General features: G+C 44.5%; 1 protein-coding gene across 1 annotated transcript; it reads left to right on the forward strand.

Moving 5' to 3' along the window:
- Nucleotides 1–314: 314 nt before the first annotated feature.
- On the forward strand, nt 315–9,916 carry SNAP29 (synaptosome associated protein 29). The gene is made up of 6 exons (XM_081966959.1): nt 315–535; nt 4,126–4,483; nt 5,211–5,407; nt 6,827–6,912; nt 7,580–7,684; nt 8,312–9,916. Exons 2-6 carry the CDS (start codon nt 4,262–4,264, stop codon nt 8,470–8,472), a joined length of 771 nt encoding a protein of 256 aa, XP_081823085.1. The 5' UTR covers nt 315–535; nt 4,126–4,261; the 3' UTR covers nt 8,473–9,916.

The following is a 9,916-nucleotide window of genomic DNA, read 5'->3' on the forward strand; positions in this document are numbered from 1 at the left end:
CCTCAGCAGAGCCGTCACGGCTTGGCCACGCCCCTAACGCTCCTCACGCAAGGAGAGAGCGCACTGCGAGCGAAGCCGCCATAGCAAGTCGTCATGGTTTGGCCACGCCCCTCACGGCAGGGCCACGCCCCTTATGCTCCTCACGCAGGGACGGGCCTCGCTCTCCCTTCCAGAGAGAGAGAGAGAGAGAGAGCGGCAGTCGGCTCCTCTCGCGAGAGCTGCCCAGATCACTACGCAGAGATGGGTTCTGCACAGGCGCGCTGCCCTTTTCATTAACCTCGCCCCCGCCGCTGTAGCTCCGCCCTCCCCTAGTCACGGGATGGTTCGACGCGGCGACGGCAGCCGCGGCGTCATCCGTGACCGGAAGTGAAGCAGAGGCCGAGTATCCGTGGGTGGCGCCTGAGGAGAACTCCGGGGCGGACGGTTAATCGCCGGCTGGTCTTTCGGAGAAGCTCCAGGCAGCGAGGTTGGCTTGCTTCCACGGCTTGCCTTTCCCTCTCTGTCGCTTCGGGGGTTTCCACAACAACCCTTCGAGGTAGGCTGGGCTGAGGAAAGAAAGGGCACTTCGCGCTTGTTTATCCTGCCAGGGGGCGGGTTTGTTAAAAAAAATAGACATTTGAAATCCTATCCAATGTATAGACTTTTGTTTCTTTGGCCCTTCTCGGAGTCACCGACCCCGTGAGGTAGGCTGGGCTGAGATGGATGGCCTCAAGATGCCCCTCCTCGGTCGGCTTCCCTGAGAGCGAATGAAGGTTGACGGGGTGGGGCGTCAGTTTTAATTACCTTCCCCAAATTGAGTGATTTCCACTTAAATTGGGGCTACTGTGCCCATCATCCGCAGCTAACCTAGATGTGTTCCCATCATCCCCATGTACTTTTAAAAAATTATATAGCTGCCCATTTTTCAGCGAATTCAGGGCTAATCCCAATCAAAATTTATATACATATATTAAAAAACCCATACAAAATCATTTGAAAAGCTATGAAATTCAACTAGTTAAAACATAAAAGATTAAAAACAATAAAAAAATCTGCCTCCAGTCAAGATGTAGTAAATAAATCAATTATAGTGTCATCTAATCCCTCAATGCTTCAACAGGTGTTTAATAAATATGATATTTATTTATGATATTTATGATATTTATTTATGATATTTATATAGCTGCTTACCTCATGAACATGACTCTAGGCAGCATGCAATCAAGAATGGGTTAAATCAAGAAAAAAACCCACTAATATAATAGTAATTATTAATTTTATTAATGTGTCTTCAACTTTTATAATAATAAAAATCTAAAAATCTAAAATTATTAGGCAAGCAGACTAATATTTTACATATAGTACTGTATTACAATATTGTGGGTTCCCCATTTCTCTTACAGCCCCAAGCCTGCTTGGGAAAAAAAATAAAAATAAAAAACAGGGCCACATGACCACGGAGACGTCTTCGGACAGCGCTGGCTCTTCAGCTTTGAAACGGAGATGAGCACCGCCCCCTAGAGTCAGGAACGACTAGTGCATATGTATGAGAGGAACCTTTACCTTTTAGCAACTGTTTTGGCATTTCTTATATTTTAAAAATACTCTTTGAAGCAGGAACAAGGTTAAATAGCCTCGGGGAGGACAAGCTTCTTATATGGAAGGGACATCGCCTTAAGACATGAAAAGAATATTTTGTTTTGGAATTTGGTTCTGCAATTAAAACCTACTCAGTTGGAAGATGGGTTAGAGAAGATGGTTCTGTAATCTGGCCAGGAATCGCTAGAGATCCAAGGTGGGGAAGTCAGATTAAGTCACTGAGTCAATTAAAATCGAAGGAGATAAACAAGAGATATTTTTGAAACACTGCTGAAAGGCAAGGTCCAGTTCCGTAAGTTATTCTGAAATAGTTGATGATTAAAGGCAGAAGTTCTTGCAAGGAACTTCCTCTTTCTTGTGGCTTCCTCTGTCACTAAGTGCTCATGTGTTTGTAAATGTATATTTACTGTTCAACTATTTTAATATGACTGTACACCGCCCCGAGTCTCTTTTGAGAGAGGGGCGGTCTAGAAATCCAATAAAGTTAAGTGTCATTTGGTGTCTTGTTACAAGAGGTTTAGTAGATTGTGGTCAATAGTAGCCACTATTTCATTAAGTAGTGAAATATTTACAGTTTGCTGAAATGGTAGTAAATATGGAACGTTGATAATTTTGCAAAATGGGATGTTATTTTTCACGGGAGAAAGACCCTGCTTTAAGTTGTGTAAGGGTGGCTCTGTCAACATGCTCTGATGATAGTTTATATTTATTTTGAAAGTTTTGAACAAACCTTTCTTGGCATTGGGACTGAAAACTGAGACTTGTACACACTATAATAACATTTCAGTGAGAGATCTAAAATAAGATATTGTAAATAGGCAATAAATTGTTCATAGGTTGTTTTTTTATTGTTGTGCTGGTTGTTGTTTTTTCTATTTTAGATGCCGGTCTATTGACTTAAGATATTCTGGGTCATGAGTCATTCAATAAGAGACAAGTAATTATTTGATTGCCTAGAACAGAATGTCTTGGGCCTTCCCTAAGGATGGCATTGGTGTTGACTTTTTCCATTTCCAACATGGCTTCAGCTACACTAGTTGCCAAAAAAATGCCCACAAAGCAATTTCAAGATGCTTGGAAAGATGAATTGTCTGTTAGAGAGAACAGCAGGATTTGTGGCTCAGCTGATACACTTTGAATTTCCTGAAATAGTGGTTTTTGTTTTTCATAACCGGATAACTGATTTCTCTTTGGGCAAATTAGAAAGATAGATTGAACATATGTCAGGGTTCCAAGTAACACCCCCCAACGAAAGAAGACTCTGAGGCTCGAATTTCCTCAAAGTTCCACTTTATTAGAGATGTCATATTAGCACATCTGGGAAAACCAGAATCTGAAAGATGCCAGGTTTTCCCCACCCAAGTGAAAGTCTATGCCCCTGCCCAGCAACCCTATGTCCATCACATGGTTCAATCAGGCACCATCCAAAACTGGAGATGCCCCCCAGTCACACCGCTCCAGTGCAGGGCACGATGTCCTTGACTCTCTGAGAAAGGAATGTTATTTAGACTATATATTTCCCATACGCCATATAATCCCCCCCTACCAATTTCCCACATTGGGAAATTGTGGCAGGCCTCTGAAGGCCCAATGAAAAAGAGAGCTTCCGGGTCAGACAACATAGCTACCCTGTGCTGGTTCCTTGTAGTGAAACAGGTACATTGAACGGTTTGCTGTTCTTGGAAATTTTCACAGACGTGTGCATTCAAGCAATTTAATGCTCTGTTTACGTTGATCAGATTTCTATACCGCCCAACTCGCCTAAGTGACATTGAACCGTTACAGGTAGTCCTCAACCTATGACCACAATTGAGCCCAACATTTCTGTTAACAGCAAAGCAGTTAAATGAATTTTGCCCCATTTTATGACCTTTTTTGGCCGCAGTTGTTAAGCAAATCACTGCAGTCATAAGTGAACCCGGCTTCCCCTATTGACTTTGCTTGTCGGAAGCCGGCTAGGAAGTTTACACATGGCGGCCACCTGATTCTGGAATGCTGCAACCATTGTAAATGCATAAAGTAAAAAGGTAAAGGTTCCCCTCGCACATATGTGCTAGTTGTTCCTGACTCTAGGGGGCGGTGCTCATCTCCATTCCAAAGCCAAAGAGCCAGCGCTGTCCGAAGACGTCTCCGTGGTCATGTGGCTGGCATGACTCAATGCCAAAGGCGCATGGAATGCTGTTCCCTTCCCACCATAGGTGGTGCCTATTTTTCTACTTGCATTTTACATGCTTTCGAACTGCTAGGTTGGCAGAAGCTGGGACAAGTCACGGGAGCTCACTCCGTTTGAACCACTGAACCGCCAACCTTTCTGGTGGACAAGCTCAGCGTCTTTTAGCCACTGAGCCACCGCGTCCCTTGTAAATGCATACTGATTGTCAAATTTCGATCATGTGACCATGGGAATGCTGTAATGGTCATAAGTCACCTTTTTTTCAGTGCTGTTGTAACTTCAAACAGTTTACTGAATGAATCGTTTTATTGGAGGACAATCTGTACGACTCAACATAAATATGTTTCATGATGAAAGTTTTGTTTCTCTTACAGAGTTTTGCTGTTCACACATCGCCACTGATCCTTTGACACGAAGGACTCCCATCTTTGTCTGAACCACACCGGCTTGATTCTGTCCTTGTAAACCTACATTTATAAATAGAAGCGGTCTGAGCGTGAGGCTGCCAAGATGTCGACTTTCCCCAAAAGTTGCAATCCTTTTGATGACGACGAGGAGGACTTCAAGCCGGTCAAGTGGAACGAAGGGGAGGAGCCTCCGAGAGAAGGTCCAGACAGACAAAGATATTTACAACAGGAAGCCATGAGGCTCTCGAAATCGAGTCTGGATAGCACCAAGAAGTCACTGTCTCTCATTTATGAGTCTGAACATGTGGGAGTCGCCACGTCAGAGGTAAACAAGAATCTCGAAAACATATTTCTCAGTGTTTGCGTGCTATGGAAGTAAGGCTAACAAGGTAATATCAGAGTACTGACAAAGTTAGCTAGTTAGCTAATGAAACACCTACAAGAAAACAAACAAGTTTAGGGAACACCAAGGATTCCATAGTCGTCCTCCCCCCCTTCCTCTTCTTCCTCCCCCTCCTCCTCCGTTGATGATGTTCCTTATTTTGGGTCATGAAATGCCTACAAGCAAACAGCCAAACAGACTCCTCCTACCCCTACCCCTCCTCCTCCTCTCTGCAAATCACATTCCCCTTTAGCACTGATGATGTTCCCTAGTTGGGTAATGAAACTTCTGCAAGAAAACAACCACGCTCAGGGAGCACCAAGGACCGCACAGTCCTCCTCCTCCTCGCTCCTTCTCCATTCCACAAATCCCAATCCCTTCTAGCACTAATGATATTACCTAGCTGGTTCATGAAATGTCTGCCAGAAAACCACCAAGCTCAGAAAGTACCAACAACCCCCCCCCCCCCCAATGGTTCAGCAATCCTGAGCTACAAACATTGTGAGCTATTGGTAATAATTCTATTTCATATTGTCAATGCTTTAGCTTAACAAAGAGAAAGCCACAGTTCCTTTTGCATAAAATGTGTTTCATTGAGGGATTAAAATACCAGCATCCTTTTTGCTAGTTGTTTGTTTGTTTGTTTGAAACACCGTGTTGCTTTTGGCAGGAACTTGTCCGGCAAGGGGAAGTCCTGAAGCGTTCTGAACGCATGGTGGACAAGATGGAGCAAGATTTAAAGACGAGTCAGAAACATATCAATAGCATTAAGAGTGTCTTTGGGGGTTTCGTCAATTACTTCAAGGCCAAGCCGCAAGAAATCAAACCCGAGCAGAATGGAGCCTCTGAATATCAAGGAAGCAGCAGGTAGACAATGGAGGTTTTCTTCTAAGGAGGCAGGAAGCGGGTGGGCATCCAAGTTCATCCATTCCCAACTGACATTCGGCTTGAATTTATTACTAGATTTTTTTAAAATCTCACCTTTATTTCTTTATGATTCAAAGTGGCAAACATACCTTAATACTCCTTCCTCTTTCCCCACAAAAGTAATCCTCTAAGGTTGGTTGGGCTGAGAGGGAAGGACTGGCCCAAAGTCACTCAGCTGGCTTTCATGGTCTAAAGTGGGATTAGAACTCCCCAATCTCCTGCTGAATCACCCAAAGTAACCCAGTCAAGTTACACGCCTAAGGTGGGACTAGAAGTCACAGTCTCCTGGCGATTACCCAACAGTCACCTAGTATTCTGACCGAGGCATCCCAAGAGCATGAAGCAAACACCTTGTCCTGGCAAAAAATCCTTTTATTAATTTACAGTGAATTCTGTTCATTCACAGCCAGCAAAGACTTTCAAAGGAGGATTTACAGTCACAGGCCTTATCTGGCTTGGGGAGCTGCCAGGCCGATCTCTGTAGAACTTGGCACGGAGTCTTGGAGAGTTGCGAACCAATTAAACGAACTAATGGTCTCCTGCAAACTCCACTCCCCTTTCTCCCCTCTTTTATTCCCTTTGGGAGGGGCCATTCAGTGTCCACCTGTGGCCTTATTCCCAAGTAAACCCTTGCTCTTTAGCTGTTCCCTTCGTCTGGCAGCTCTGCGCATGCTCACACTGGGAATAGGCGCCAGCTGTTCTTCTGCCCCACTGATGTCTGACTCTGAAGGCAGCTGATAACTGGCATATGGCTTTGGCCCCCTCTCTGCCTCCGACACAGAGCCCTCATCAGAGCCTTCCCCAGACTCCAGGACTGGCCCACCTTCCTCCCCAACCTCCTCACTGTCTGAATCTTCTGCCAGCTCTGCTGGACGCTGGCAGGCCACGACACCTAGTTGGTTTTCATGCCGAAGGCTGGCCTAGCTTTCTCGGCCAGCACCTTAACCACTACGTGTCAGACTTATGTCTGAAATCTTTCTTTCTGAAAGGGGGTGAGAAAATAAAACAGTCATCTTCAATGTGCAGGCTTTCCAATAACTATCTGTGGGTTTGTGGTTAAACCCAAGAGGATGTTGTCAGCCTGAGCGACTGCTTTAACCGTACCCACAGTAAAGAAAACATTTAATACAGAAATATAGCAGAAAGGAAAACTTTCCCCCCACCCCCTAACCCAGTGTTTCTCAACTTTGGCAACTTTGAGATACGTGGACTCCAACTCCCAGAATTCCACAGCCAGCTTAAAGTCCACACACCTTAAAGGTTGAGAAACCTTGATAAGGCAAAGCTTATTTCTGTTTGGAAGCAAGTGGAAGCCGTAAATGCTGAACGTGGGGAATTCCCTTTTCTTCCTCTGTCTAGATTAAAAGAAGCGTTATCCGTCAGTAAAGAACAAGAGTCCAAGTACCAGGAGACTCATCCAAATTTACGGAAGTTGGAAAACTCAGGTTTGCTTGATCTTGTTTGGTTATCTGCATTTTATAGAACTTGAACATTGTCGCCGTTGTTTTGGCCGGCAGAGCTCTACGTAGAAGGCCTCCTGTGTTTATTAATCAGAAAATAACCTTGCTTAATTTGGAGTGGAATGTAAGCTAGTCTCATACGAGATAGGCCCTTGAATAGGAGTTGGTTTTTTTTTTTAAAAGGGATGTCCTTGAACCTTAAGCTGGGTATCTAAAGGACTGTCTGTCGGGGTTCCAAATAGCATCCTCAAATAAATAACCTTCTGAGGCTAGAAATTCCTCAGAGTTCCACTTTATTAAAAGAGCCCTGTTGGCACAATTGGGGAAAACCCAAATCTGAAAGCTCCCAGGTGTTCCCTACCCAGTTGGAAGTTCAAGACCCTTCCCCAACACCCACCAGTCCATCACATGGTCCGATCTTCCACTGCCACGAAGACAGATTCCTCCCATCCAATTCCGGCCAGGTAGAGAGACAAAGGTGACCTTGAGTTTCTAAGAAGAATGTTATTATGGCTACATATCACCCATGTTCCATACAATCCCCCCTCCCAGTTTCCCCACAGTCGAATATGTTTGAATAAGTGGCAGGCTTGAGGCCCTCTACAAAAGTGGCTTCCAAGCCTAACACCGTCCTTTTCTTCTCTCTTTCCAGACTTCAGTTCCGATGCAACCAGTTCAAACAATCCAGCCCAGTCTGAACTTTACCCAAAGAACCAGCACCTCCGTGCTTGCCACCAGAAAATTGATAGCAACTTAGGTGAGTCACGATAGTCCGTGTTCCCCAATGCTAATCCTAGTTGTTTGCAGGCCCCCCCTTGTCTTACGATCACAATTGAGCCCCAAATTTCCATTGCTAAACAAGACTGCTACGTGAGTTTGGCCCAGTTTTATGACTTGCCACAGTTGTTCAGTGAATTAAGGCGCGGATCTTTGAGACGCTGCAGTTGATAAGTTAGTAACCTGGTTGGTTATGAGGGACGCGGTGGCTCAGTGGCTAAGATGCTGAGTTTGTTGATCAGAAAGGTCGGCAGTTCGAATCCCTAGTGCCAGGTAATGGAGTGAGCTCCCATTACTTGTCCCAGCTTCTGCCAACCTAGCAGTGCAAAAGCACGTAAAAAATGCAAGTAGAAAAATAGGAACCACCTTTGGTGGGAAGGGAACAGCGCTCTGTGCGCCTTTCTGATCGACAAGCTCTGCCTCTTAGCCGCTGAGCCACTGCGTCCCTGTTAGCGGGACACCCGGCTAGACTGTGCCAAATCCTCTTTTAATTTAAGCCAAAGGAATCCCACCAATAGCCTTGGATACAAACTGCCTCCCAAACACCTGTTTTTGTCTACCTCTTGTGTTGCTAATTTTACGCGTTTGTGGGGGTGGATCTTTACAGATGACATGTCCTCCGGGCTGGGCCGACTGAAAAACCTTGCTCTGGGCTTGCAAACTGAAATCGATGAGCAGGATGAGGTCCTTTGTCGCCTCACTGGGAAAGTGGACGTCTTGGACATCAACATTAAACGCACAGACAAACGAATCAAGGAAGAGCTTTAAAGAAAACTATTTTGTCTCTCACCTCTTGTTTATAAACTCAATATATTTTATGCAGCTGGGGGAGGGGGGGGGTTCTTGCCCCGCTGCATTGGGGAAGCGTTAGAGCAAAGAGGTTGCCAGTCCCTCTTGCCGTGTGATTAAAGTTGTGAAATAGCCTCGAAAGTGCAATCTGAGAAATGTAAGCTACTTTCTTTCGCGTATAATTCATAAAAGCACTCTGAAGCGTCGTCTTCGGGGACATCTGATTTTGGAGGAAGCATCTCAATTCTTGGACAATGATTTGGAGAAGACGATTTCCACCCTGCCTTTTCAGTATTCCTTTCGCCTTAATTGTAGCAGGTGCGTCCATTGCCTCCTTCTCTTCCTGCTCGTGTGTACATTTTCACAAAAGGCTAGCTCCATATCGTTGAAGGACCGCATAAGAGGAAAGTTTGCCTTCACATTTCAAATCCTGGGTTGTGACAAGGTGCTTCTGGTGCATATGACAGAAACCTCAACCCCGACCCTAAACTTAAGCTACACCAATAAAGCAGTCATCATCAAGTCAATTGTTTATTCCCGTCAAAAGACGTTAAAAACACTTAAGGAATATCCAGTTAAAAATTTCTAGAACGAAATAATCTCTTATTAAAAATCTAGTCTTCCATTTTCTGGTGCGGGCATGCGTGGTAGTAACCAGAAAACTATGCTCATGCCACAAACCAAAACTAGCTTGCATATGCCACCTGGGCAGCTCCTCTTCCTGGTTGCGGCCCGGACGAGCATGTGTGTGTGTGTGTGAAGTGCTCCTTTTTTTGGCACTCGGTGCCATAAACGTTCACCATCACTGTCCTAGACTCAGAAAAAAAAAGTTTTAGATGGAAGACATTTATCCAAGACTTAAAGTTTCAGGAATCAGGACGGTACTTTGAGTTGGAATGCTTCAATGCAAAATACTGCCTTTGTGGTTTTCTCTAAGAACACTTTTTTGGTGTGTAGCTATTGAGCCTTGATGACTTAATATCTTGTAGGAGGCTGTTGCCTCTCCAGCTCTTATTTTAAAAATAATACGGGAGAAAAAAAACTACATGGGGGAGGCAATCTACATTTCCACTCAACTGGTTCCAGTGGACACCTTTCAACAAGGTTAAATTTCACCTGTGAGATCCGCCTTGGGCTTCTGTGCCCAGGTGATCTTGGGATTATTTGATTTGTAGTGTAAGTTATCACATGGCTTTCTTCCCTGATGAATGAAAGGCCCATTTCTGAAAATAGCCTTTATCCTTCTGGTTGACATTTTATTCCTGCAATGTCACTTCTCTTGTGTGTGTCTGTGTGTGTGTAAGTTCTACATCATCGGTGTATACTTGCTAGAAAAAAAATACCAATTTTCTTGTGTGTCTTTGGTAAATCATTACAGCGAGGAATTTTGGAAACGGCATTCATTAAAACAATTGTTTCTCTC

This window comes from Natrix helvetica, assembly GCF_964273705.1.
Source record: "Natrix helvetica genome assembly, chromosome: 14".
Classification (NCBI taxonomy): domain Eukaryota; kingdom Metazoa; phylum Chordata; class Lepidosauria; order Squamata; family Natricidae; genus Natrix; species Natrix helvetica.